General features: G+C 36.8%; 1 protein-coding gene across 1 annotated transcript in view; it reads right to left on the bottom strand.

Annotated features, from left to right (window-relative positions):
- Positions 1-13,078, bottom strand: part of HHIP (hedgehog interacting protein) — a 70,814-nt gene that overhangs the window by 18,330 nt on the left and 39,406 nt on the right. The window contains exons 5-6 of the mRNA XM_075709508.1: positions 1,996-2,147; positions 1,384-1,557 (exon numbers count right to left, since the gene is read on the bottom strand). Coding sequence (XP_075565623.1) covers positions 1,384-1,557; positions 1,996-2,147 — 326 coding nt within the window. The remainder of the gene's footprint in view (positions 1-1,383; positions 1,558-1,995; positions 2,148-13,078) is intronic.

The following is a 13,078-nucleotide window of genomic DNA, read 5'->3' as shown; positions in this document are numbered from 1 at the left end:
GAGAAAGTTGGAGGATAATTGGTTTTTTAAAAGTATTTTACTGGTAGATTCAATCCGCAGAATACAACAGTGAACTAGCAAAATAAACCACCCACATTACTGAATAATCACATCTAGATTGGTTTTATGGTACATGCAGGTCCAAAGAATAGTAGCAGAACCTATCAAAGATCCAGTCTGGCCAATGTGTTGCTTTGTTATGTGCATACTAGAATGCCTCTGACCATGCTGTTGGGAAGCAACTTGATAATAAGGGCAACTTCCCATACATCGACATTGTTTTATGACTTAAAACGTAAGGCTATTAACTCTTTTATACTGCATCTCCTCTGGAGTAACTATGGATATAATCACTATATAGTTACATAATGCCTTTTGCTAAGACTTTGAATTGTCCTCTTGAATTCAATGATTTCTAGTCACAGTACAATCCAAAGATTAATTATACATTAATTTTTAAAAAAAGTAATTGTATTGGTTGAATGGAGATGTTGGTATTTTTGGTAAAGAATCAGAACTTTCTTGTTACATGAAACAGGACAGAGTAAAATGTTTTGCCTTACATTCATGATTGTGATGGAGGAAGGGAGGAGGACAAGAATGTAGAAGAGCATCAAAACTCTTTTTACAAACATGAGTAGATGTGATATTTAAATTGATTCCTTTCTGTCTTTCTTCATCATGAATCTGTTTCAGTCTCCCCTTGTTTTACATTGATTGAAAATCAAATATTAGAATTGCTCTCTGGTCTTGGTTTTAAGTATATCCTCACTGCAAAGGGCAGGAGCACCTACTGTTCTGCTGAGCCTAAGAGGCCTTTGAGCATAGGAACTCATTTTAGGTCCGTAAAGGCTCAGTCCACACTTCCTCTATATTAAGGCAAATATTGCAACTCTAATGGAGCATAATGAAACAAGGGAAAAAGCAGGTTGGGAAAGTTGTATAGGTAGAACCAAAGTAGGGTTGCTTCACATGTTCTCTAGATATTTTCCCAAGTGATAACGTGTTGTTATTGACTCTGGTATGTGTTTGTAGACACTTCTGTAGAATGGTTGCTCAATGAAATTGTCATGTTCATAGAATAATGGTTTGGAAAAAAGAAGTCTAACCTGTGCTTAAATACAATTGCATCTACTGGTGAGGGCTCCAATATTTAAATGGCTTGATAGCACACAACTAGAAGAAGATGTGTTTAAGCAGTAAGACTGTTCTGAAAATCAGCAGTTTGCTGAACCCAGGCACTGAAAATAGTGGGATTATGTAGTAAAGGAAGGGGGAGTAAGATTTGTCCCAACAACTGATGATCACTTTTGATTCTGACCGCAAATACTGTGCAAAACTAGAAGACAATAATAGAAGTCTATCCATTGGTAGTTTTTGTACCTTAAACCATCCATCTCCTCCATATCATCTAGAGTGATCATGCCATCTCCAAGAAAAATGTACAGGAAACCATCTGGGCCAAACAAAAGCTGTCCTCCTAGGTGTTTTCGATGTAGTTCTGCTACTTCTAAAAACACTCTTGCTGTTCTCATATCAACTTGGTGTGGATTTTTCCTGCGATATAAAAATATGAACACAGTTTTCACAGTTCACTATCATTGTTCTTCTTTCTAAAAATAAACTTGAGTCATTCAAATTATACTTTAAGATGTGGATGTTGTAACTTGGTGGAAGAATGTCAAACAATTATTTCTGAGAAATTTCAATTTTCCAGCATTCACAAAAAATATTTTGCTGCCTATACACAATAAGTAGGAAATAATTATAATTAAAAAATGACAGAATAACTGAAAAAAGTCTTAAAAAGAATAAACCAGTGTACTTACTGGCGTTCCAAAACTACTGTTTGAAATAAAATCAGCAATAGTTTTTCTGCAAGTGCCCAAGTATACACATTGTAAATCTGAGAGTTAGTTTTAGAAATGGGAAATACTAAAATGAAAAGGTTGCTGACAAATACAGAATTTGTGAATTTTAGACTTCTACTGATACCTGGATACTGTGTATTCTACGACCCTAAGGATGTGGTCATGAGGTCCAATAGCCCACCGTTCTTGGTTGGTGGTATAAGACACATACAGCTTTCCATTTTTCTTGTAATTGGGATGGAATGCAAGGCTTAACAGTCCTCTTTCATCTCCTCCCTGCAGTCAAATGAAAAACACAAAGAATTGTGAAGTTAATTATGTTCTTTATTGTGTTTCAGCTGGAACCCAAAAAAAAAAAGTTTCTTTCTTGTGGATAATCTTTGCCCAAACTCTTTTATTTCTTTCCTGACTACTGCACAAAAAGGATTATAAAACATTTCACTTTGGGGAACTCTTTAAGAGTTAGAACAAGACAATTGTCTTATGTAGTTATCTATGCACAAGTCTCTTACGCCACTTTTGTGGAGTGATTTGTGTATGTAATCTTCGGGAAGCCATGAAGACAAGTTTAAGTGCTGTGAAGGATTCTTTGCTGGGTTACTAGGTTGCTTGTAATTCGTAGAAGACAAATAAAAAGGTCTATAATCAGCAGTCACTTCTAATCCAAGTATCCAAAACCTAAAACACAGTGCGGGCTGCCAACTCCCACTGTCTTGGCAATATGTTTAGAAAACAGTTAAATTGCTTGTGTAATATGTAAACCTTTGTTTTACCCTGGAGGCAGCAACATCAGTTGTCACAACTATGGTGGTCTGTTCATCATAGCTAATATACTGTAGGTAATAAGCAGCCTTGGTCTCTGTGCAGAGAAACCATAGTTTTACATGTGGTCCTTCAATGGAAAGGTTTTTGGTTTTTTTTAAAATAAAAATAGAAAAATCTCCAAACAACTTTCTTTTGTTATTATGTTTGCCACAACGATTCGTACAGTTACATGTTAAGCATCAGATCCATGTAATGTACTGTGACAATGCAAATACCCTGTCTACTTAAATAGAAGGCAATTTTCTCTTTGGCTTCTGAAAATGTGTGTAATATTACTATGCCTATAATTGTATTTGTATAAATGAAGAATAAAACTTAGATTAATTTGTTGCTCTTGAGGTAATACAGGGTAGAAAAGCTGAGGCATAGAAATAAACAGAGTACATAATTAACAATTCAAATGCAATTCATATATGTGATTATTCACAAGCTGATAGTTGGTTTGGACTTCAACTCAGGGTTTGCCAGCCTCTCAAAACTAGTGACTCTGGTGTAGATTCAAGTGCTCCAGCTCTGCACCCATAAGGAGACAACATTTTGCAACTCTAACCACACCCATGATAACTAATTATGAAATTTTAAATTAGAAGAGAGAACGAAGCTTTTAAAATGTATTTGCAATTCAGAGTGATGGATGGGCCTGTCTTCCTGTTGAAAGACATCCCACAAAAGGCCTAATTGGGAAAGTGCACAGCTTTAATTTATTTTAATTCAACATGATTGCCATACTTCCTTTTTAATCACAACCACCAAAGAGAAACCTGAGTCAGAAATGGACATGTAAATAGGTCAAGAGATTTCCATACAAAGAGATTTGTACAGTGAAATCTGGATCCTGCTAATTTAGAGGCAGTCGAAATTTGCTAGTTTGTTTTCTAGAAAAATTTAGTTTCAGGGGGTTATCAGAGGGGTTAGTCTTGAAAGTCTAGTTAGAGCTGCCAAATCAGTTGCAGTCATCATGGATGAAGGGACTGGTAATCTAGATCCTTCTCCTTTATGAGCCAAAAATAATTCTGCAGCTGAGTCTGAACTGATTGTAGATACTACTGTATGAGTTTCTAAGCGTTTTGACCAAGTTGCTCTGATAAAGTCTGAAGCAAAGGGAGGCAAATCAGTTGCTTTGGGAACAGTAAGGCATATTTCAAAGATTCCTGATGAATGATTCTATCTGTTGTGCCCAGACAAAGACAGTCCTATTTCTTCTCCTGAGAGATGAGTTCAACTCATTTAAGGGCCCAGGAATGTCAATGAGTCACACTAGTCCTGCCATTCAAGGTGAATTATTGAAAGTAAGAAAAGATCTTTCTGTTACTAAGTTGAAGACTTTATTTAGCACTTGATGTCATGGGAGCAGTCTCAGTGTGAAAGTGAAGTTGTTGAAAGCATAAACAGGTGAAAATTAAATTAAGAGCTTTTAAAGAACTACCCATGAAGCAAGAATTTGATAAATGAATGAAACATGGGACCTGCAAGGTAGTAAATATGGCAAGTTGTATTCATAGGATCAGGCCAGTATTTCCACTAATTGCTGTCTTGCATGATTCTACTAGACTGCAATATATTACTTTCTTTCTTTGTAGAATGTATCTATTGCTTCCTGAAAAGTCGCGTCACTTTCTGTTGTTCAAAGTGAGCCAGACACACTATGTTCTAAAAAGTCTATTTACTTTTGCATTTAATAAAAACTTTGGAAATATCCCTCTGAGATACTGAAATCAGTGCCACATCAAGCCATTAGTTGGCTTATGGTCAACTAGAAATCCAGCTGAGTTTTTCCATACTTACTTTCTCTGGTTTTGGAAAACAATTGTTCATGTGTACTTTCAGCTTTATCGCTAACTAGCAAACCTGTTGTTTCCAATTAAATCACTGCCACAACTTCCATAGCTTTTGAAATTATCTCTATGTTGCCAGAAAGTATATGGTTTTCTGTAGTGTTATGTCTCTTATGTTGTGGGGTAAATTGAGAGATATCCATCAAAATCCCTTACGAGCAGTCATTTTGGTACTGTCAAATGGAATAATTATGTACCAAATTTCAAAATTTCAGATTTTCCCTGTAGAATAATCCTCACTTTTATTTTTTATCAATGGACTTTAGATGTCTACTGTGAAACCAGCATCCCAGGCTTTATAGTCTTGTCTTGTAGATACCATGTGTCAAATATATATCTTTCTGTTGGCAGTTTAATAACTTCTTGACGTCCTTTTCTTTTTAAGTTTCTTCAGACTTCTGAACTGAAGTATATTTTTAATATTTCTTTTTGCATTGTAACTTCTGTTGTAGTATATTTACACTTGTAAAAATCTAAAACAACCACACAACACGATCCACTTTGTATTTTGACTGAGAGGAGTAATTGTTGTACATGAATACTGGATTTTTATAGAAAGGTGCTATCTTCATGTAAGCACTCCTTAGAAGTGGGCTCTACTTTCAATTTCTGTTTGTCCAAATTCACTCTGGTATATCTCTGATATACCATATACAGAGATATTATTATTTTATTAAGGTATTCTACTTTTCCTATAATACAGAAACATATGCTGCAGTTATTTTTAAGACATGCTGCCATTTCATTACATCAATATATGTGTTATTTCCTATAGTAAATATGGAGAAATATGTGGGAATGCCTTAACTAGTATTGTTAATTATTTCATTTAAATCAGATCGTATTGTAAGCATGACCCTTATTTATGTAACCTTAATAGTAATTAATTTTAGTAAGCAAAACCAGACGTGACCATTTATTTCCATTACTCTGTGTGGCTTAATAGTAAACAATATAGGTAGCAGATTCCAAGTTTTCCTTTAAAATTGATTTCACAGGTCACTCATATAAAATAGTGGGATTTATACGTAACAGCTTTTTTATCTGGACAATCCCATTCTCATGTTGGAAATGAGTAGCAACCTTTTCTTAAAAGGGGTTGCGCTTAAAATATGTATATTCAATGGCCATTTGTGACTTAAAATATTAATTCAAATGTATTGTCTTTATATCATTCATTTTCATCTATTATTATAGAGCAAATGCTGCGTAACTTGTTGAGGTAGTATGATCACCCTTAATTTAGTTTATTTCCTACGTAATAAATACCATAACTAATCTGCATTAACATGTGTTTGATCTTAAGGAGTTTTGTGTGTAAAAACCATGGGGGAAGGGGACACGGAACATCTAAACTCTCTTATCAGGCAGTACCATATGAACTCTTCAGAAAGGGATTTCTAATCAGGAGATCCCAAAAGAATCTCTGCTTATTTGAACCTTCCTTTACCAGATCTTACTGTAGGGCTGAGGATCAATGTCAGGTATTTTTATCAGCAGGAAGTGTTCGCTTAATCGACATGTTTTGGAAATTTGGCCCCAGTACAGGATACAACCTTGACTACAGCAGGAGCAGAAACCAGCAAAGGTGTGCTGCAAGGGCACACCTTGCCTTTCAAAGCTGCATTGACTATTTTGAGAAACACAAGGGGAAAGTGCCTCTGACAGGTGAAAGGGGACAACAAATACAGAATGAGAAAACCAGAAATTGATTGGGCTGTAGGTATGGTATAGGAATAGAGCTCCTATAGACCCCTTGGGTGTCGAGAACTCAAGTGCTTTACTATCTGAACATCTGTGGGGCCTGAGGCCTCTAGCAAGGGAAGAATTTGTAACATAAGACATTTACCTTAGGGAAAAATAATTACACTGATGTCATGGCTCAGTACAGTATGCATACTAGACCCTGTCTCCAAAGCATTTCCTTTTTGCTGTTGTGCCACAAAACTTCATTTTTTTTTCTCATTTATAAAGGGCTTTGCAGTTATGCAAGGACTTTTTAAAACATTTTCAATAATTTTTTACTGATTTTAACAAATGCACTATTTTAATACTTCACTTAAAAATAACTTCAGATACAGGAATGCTTTACAATGACATTTGTACAGGAAACATACTTAGAGGGCCATACTCTTACTTGGAATTTAAGCACAAATCTGACTGAAGTTAGAGGCGGTTTTTGTTCAGTTAGGTGCAGGGCAGGATTTGGCTGAAAATCATTGATGGCCAAACCCACGACAAAGTTGTCTGCTCTGATGTTCGCAGTGGTATTTAAATGCTCATTTTTTTACAGGACAACTGAACTCACACTAAAGTAATGACATCCCACCCCTTTAGTGCCCAGTGGGTCCAAAAGTCAGACCTATCAAAAGGCAGTAAGAAGGTGATTCATAAGACCAGATCTGCATGGATTTTGAATGGGGCTTTTGAATGCACTTGGTGAAAAGTCAGAGCATCTATTCACAGGAATTACACACACATATTTATTATGCAGAATAGTTTTCCAGCAAAAGAACTCTGGAGTGGCGATAACTTGAACAGAAATAAAAAAAAATGGTTTGAGATCTAAAGATAACACTGGAACTCAAAACCTAATTCTTTTTTTCTTCTTACTTCTGTTGCAGCAAAGACAAAATTTTGACATGGCCTCGATCATTTTTTCTTTTCCTTACCTTCACAGTCCTTTGAAGATACTAAATGCAGGACCTTTCACTTCTAGTCCTAGTCCTCTGTACTTATTTTTTTAGTTCCTCAACTCCAGATTTTGCTGTTCTGCTGGGCAAGTCTTTAGTTTAATCCAAATGACAATCCTCGTCCCCTGATAATACAATTCTTTCTTCCCGTCCTCCTAAAGAAAGTATATGAAACTTATAAATGCAGATACCAACCCAACACAAACCCACAGCTTGCCTCCTTCACACTCTTCTAGTAAGACATGAATCCTGCTTTGACAACTCTCCCAATTATTGGTTAGAAGCAGCTAAAAGCTTTGAGACTGCCAAGAGCCAGCCAATAATTGAGAGGTTTTGGGCAGAGTGACATACGACTGTGAGTGTGCTTGCAAGGAGGTGGCCATGAGCCCATGTGAGGTCTGCATCTGGACTGAGAAACTTTATGTACTGCACTACTTTAGGAGAATTGGAATAACAGAAGACAGTGGAAATCAGTCCCGGAAGAGGGAGATTCAAATAAAGACCAGATGATTATTGCATTCAGTAAAGCTGGCTCACGAAGGTGTGAATTACACACTTTCCTGCACCACAGAGGCCTCTTGAGCTGTAAGCAGCATTCATCCTCTGGGAACACAGGTGGTGATTCCACCTCTGTCCCCAGCTGGGTTTATTTTCAAGGAAGCTTTACATTCCACCAGCAATTCAGTGAGTGCTTCACCAGCAGAGGCCACTAAGGGAAGGTAAAAAATAAGCATGCTCCTTCTTATTTCCCTGGCACGCCTCCACTTTCTGGTCTGTCTTTATTTATTTATTTGGCGTATCTGCTCTCCTATACTTTCCCTCTTCAGCGTTCTTCCACTATAGACTGTCTTCTCCTGACAGCTTTTCAGCTGCATTGGTTTGAGGTCTATTGTGTTGTGGAATTAGCCTTCTAGGAAAGCGAGAAAGCTTCCTTCAAGTGAACGAGAATGCAGTAAGTGCTAAGAAATTTACTGACCATGAAAGTCCTTCACTAATAGGGAGAATAGACTTGATGAGCTTTGTATTTTTTCTACTTCTTTCTGTTGCTTTTAAGCTTTACCCACCTTTCCGTGCCATTTCTGTGATAAAGGCAAATTCTACAACTCTCTTTGAATGGGCAGTCTGACAAAATTGACTCAGATGACACCCCAAAGAGAATAAGACTACATTACATTAACATTCACAAATACATGACATGATGACAGGAGACTAATAATCCCTTTTGCATTCACCAAAACCGTGACTTTACCTGTTCCAGTCAAGAATGATTGTTTTTAACTTAGACCCTATTTTAATGCTATCTAACATTATTTTTCTGTAAACACACAAACAATACAAATTAATCCTATTAGTGATTTACTGTTCTACCAATGCTCTAATTTGACCGTGGTCTTCTCAGACAGCTACTCTGGTTTTCTCACGGTCTCATTCCTTGACTAGGTATATAAAACTTATCTTTATTTTTCAGTAGCATGTTTCATAAAATATTTCTTTTTGGTTAAAATACAGATCTAATGGCAGAGAGTTGTTAAAAGAGTTTATAATTCAATATATAATTGCTTTTATATGGCATGACATTTCAGCCAATCACTGCTGCTTTTGTCATTGCTAAAGATAAAAATATGCTATGGAAAAATAAAAAACTTACCATGGTGCAAAGATCTCCCTGGGCTGCTAAATTAAGACCTTTCATAAATGTCCACAAAAAGAGTCTACAGCACTTTAAAATGAGCTGTAAGACTTTTTTTTGTGCTGAGAGAGGGAAAAAAAAAAGAGGATGTATGGTGACACATAGCAAATTTGACAGTGCTTATGTAAAATGAACCAACCTACAACAAATTCTATACTCCGATAATTGAAAACAAATTCATGCTGTTTTACCGTGACCACTTTATATGGAAATTTAGGGATATAATTCAGAACAGAATAACAGTAATTATCATACTCTCTGCATTAAATTAAAACCAGAAATGTTGATCTGTCTAATTGTGGGCATTAAAAAATAACTAGTTTCAAAAAAGAGAGATGCAAATGGAAAGATGCCCTGATGACATTACTCCGTCTTACCCACAATTCTGCCTTTCTCCTTTGGCTCTCAGCAGTTGTCTATTAAACCAGATATTTGCTTTTTCTGGTTGCAAGGGGAATGTTACATTCACATGAGTGATGTATTTAGATATTGTGGGGTGGGGGGAGAGAGCAGCAAACCACACTCAGCTTGAAGGAAAAAAGGTAATTTCCACTTAGATTGGTCCCCATGTCTTTGCTGTTGTCTGTATGCTAATGGATACTAAAAATTGCTCAGCAAATGCTAGAAGTAAGTTGCTAGCAGTCTGCACCTTACCAAAAAAAAAAAAAAAAAAAAAAAAAGCACACCTTAAACAGGATACCTTTTGCCAGAGGGTTATAGAAGACTAGAGGCGCTTCATTCAGTCCACACCGTTTGTGTTTTTGCCCCAAGCATTACCGTGATAATCATTCATGTTTGCAACATAACCTAGATTAAACTGTGGGCCTTATGAGCCTGGCTCTGTCACTGTTTTAAGAGAAGAGTGAGTTCAGTGGCTTATCAAAACGATACTAATCTTCACTGTAAAATATAAAGGTACTCTTCTTCACTGAAGCTTATTTTTTCAGCAGATTTCTAGCTTTAGTCATTAAGGCTCTGAAGGTACTTAGCAAAGGTTGTAAAGTGTTTTCTGCAAGATATTTCGAATTGCCTTCTCTTATTTTAAGAAACTGGAAAATCATATTATCTGAATGTTTTTTCATAGGGGAGTAGGAGACAATTTGAAGGACAGAAGTTCAGGTGACATAAAAACACAGGACCGAGAGAGGAAGCGTATGAAAGGTTAACTGTAGTTGATGCTTATATTCCACCTATCGTCTTGTCTGGGATTCTCTCCTGAAGGCAGAGCCACTATGTAGAGTGTGAGGCTTGCCTGCAGGTACCAAAAGACGGGAACACGTCACCATTTTTCAGTTGCCAAAGAATGTGTGTGCAAATTCTAGAGATAAAGCAAATGCTATTCTGTTCCCTAATATCTGAAGAACTTTCGCACTCTGAAATCTGGATGAATGGAGAGGCATATTTCAGCCTATATTTAGCATCAGCATTCAGCATAGTTTTGATAATGATGTGTCATATCTTCAAAGCAAATGCTGGTTGCATATGTTGCTGGTTTTCTCCATAGATGATTATGCTAAATGTAATAGGCAAAACCAGAGTTTGTATTCTTAGAAGCTCTGTAAGTATTGTTCAACATTTTATGAGTAGACATACAACAGATCTACTGGATGAAGGGTAAACAACTATGTTATGTCTATGTACTCCAATTTTAAAATTGTTTATACCTATATTCTTTGTCCATTCAATTGTTCCAAACAGTACACAGTCTTGTCTTATTGGCACAAATGCAAACAGATGCATTTTTAGATGTCCAGCATCTGCTACTGAGTTTTAAGCTTCCACATGTGAGCATGAGCATTGGAAGTGTATTTGTTATCCAAAATGAAACTGTTCGAAATATAAGGACTGCACTTGTTGGAGTCGTGATACAAAGGCAGCTAGAAAAAACAGAAAATGGTATTATTGCATTTTTTTCAACAAAAACCATGCATGTGCATCATGTTTTGTACCTGGGTCAGAAATATATTTAAGCACCAGCACACTCACATTTCTGAAAAAGCACTGAATGGGAGCTGGGAAGAAAAAAGTGTTTGAATTCTCTGATACTAGCGTGAAACCAAGTGTTTTTCTCACTGGTACTTTGCCAATCCGTTCAGCCTCACGGTGCCTCAGGAGCTGTGCAGCCCGAGGGCAGAAAGGGTAGCGTGCAACTTATCTGCACTGCTGCAGTTAAGCAACAGCTTGGATTTCAAATACTGACTCGAGCAATCAAATAATCTGAGCTCTTTCAGTAAGTCTTAAAAATACATGTAATTTGCCAGCTACCTGAAAATAAGGATTAAATAAATCCAGAGAAATTCAGATTTTTCCACAGACATTTTGCAAACACCAGAGAAAGCTAAACTAATCAAGCATTTTTGTGCTTGATCTCGTCTTTACCTCTCAACTAAAATAGCGAAAAAATACTAATAATTTGAAGAGAGACATGAATATTTTTATGAAATGTGCCAAGTGGAAAAACCAGGGTGGTGGAGGATATACGGTTTGCTCTTCATGACTAGAATCTGTATATAAGAGGAGAATGATGGCAATCCACAGCCGTGTTGACAATTCAGACATACAGGAAATACCCTTGTAGGAAACTAATACCATCTGGGTTTGGCCCAAGATGTGTGAATGAGAAATATGTTTCTTGTTGAGAATGCAAAGATAGTTTTGGACATTGCAAAGAAGGAATGCGTTAAGCATGCACACTTATAAAAATGAAATGGGGTGAGGCATTGCATGCACATGGAATAATTAGAGGAATATGTTTGTGTGCGTCAATAGCTGATGCAGACTTAGAACTTCAGAATTCATTTGTCCTAAGACAACCAGTAAATTACTATGAAAAATGTCTTCAGTATAAATAGCCAGGAGCTTTCTGAGTAAAGATAGTATTTGAAAATGCTGATTTGTTTAAGCCACTGCACTGCCACATGCCACAAGGTTTGCTTGTGACACATGTTGTATTTTGGGGAAAAAAGTAAAATCGTTTTGAAATTGTTGAAACATCCAGTTCTAATATTTGTAAAATTGGGAATTTGGATTATTTCAGTGAGTTGTTTTCAGTTTAGAAATTAGTTTTAGTTAAAAGAATGTCAACACTGAAATGGAATATTTCATTTGGCCCTTCCTGAGAACCTTTCAGTCCACACTTGGTAAGAGTATGTTTTCAAAATCTCAGAATATTCTCACTCCTCTCTATCCTGTTCTTGCATTAACTGTCTGAGATTTTAGTGTCTGTTCTTGGCATAGGAAGGCTCTCTGGTTTCTAACGAAGCCATTGCCAGCATTCTGAGGTTCCTGAGACTCGCTGCCTGCGGGATGGATTTTTGCCTCTCCCTTGACACCCTCATCTACTTGTGAAAGCCCCAGCAGTGCTGATTTTTCTGTTATTTGTGAGGCTAATGAATGCCTTGCATGGACAGGAAAAAGTTCCAGGCTCTCTTTTTGGTGCACATTTGACTTCTCCAGACTAGCCTTTAGTACTATCATCCATCCTTTCTCTAAGTTCAGGCTCGAAATGCTCTTTTTAAAGAAAATTATTGAGAAGATAAAAGGTTTGCTAGTCTTTCATGTCTGTCAAGATCCTGGATTAACCCTGTTCCAGGTTCAAAGACACTGATTATACAAATTACCTGTTCCTTAACTGAGCAATGCTCATACGATGACAGTAAACTGACTGTTATTGTATCTTCGTCTTCATTTGTTTTTCAGCAGATTTTTGACATACCTGAACAGGATTATTCTTATCACTGCTAAACACTGCTGAAGACATTTATTTAACATGTATTAGTTGTTTTAGTGCTTACCCGGAAGGCACAATACAAAAAAAGATGGAAAATTAAAGTGGCCATTTTGATTCTTTTTTTTTCCATTCTTTTTTAGTACACATTGAACAGGCATAGCACCTGAGATCTTTGGACAGGATGATGAAAGTCTATTGAATCAAATGTTATTAATACACTAATGGCACACCATCGCATCTCTTTGATCGATGGATTACATTCAGGTTGGCACGGGCTATCTGAAGAACCAGGCAGGCTAGAGGTACGAACAGCAGCCCATTACAGAGTCCGCTGCAACCGCAAGTTTGAGCAGATCATGAGAGTTGAGTTCTGCGCTTGCTAGCTAATAGACTCTGAATATATGACCTGATGGTAAATCCATTCCTTGTTCTCT

This window comes from Pelecanus crispus, chromosome 4 (assembly GCF_030463565.1).
Source record: "Pelecanus crispus isolate bPelCri1 chromosome 4, bPelCri1.pri, whole genome shotgun sequence".
Classification (NCBI taxonomy): domain Eukaryota; kingdom Metazoa; phylum Chordata; class Aves; order Pelecaniformes; family Pelecanidae; genus Pelecanus; species Pelecanus crispus.
The sequence above is the reverse complement of the archived record's forward strand: the minus strand, read 5'-3'. Positions and strand labels throughout refer to the sequence as shown.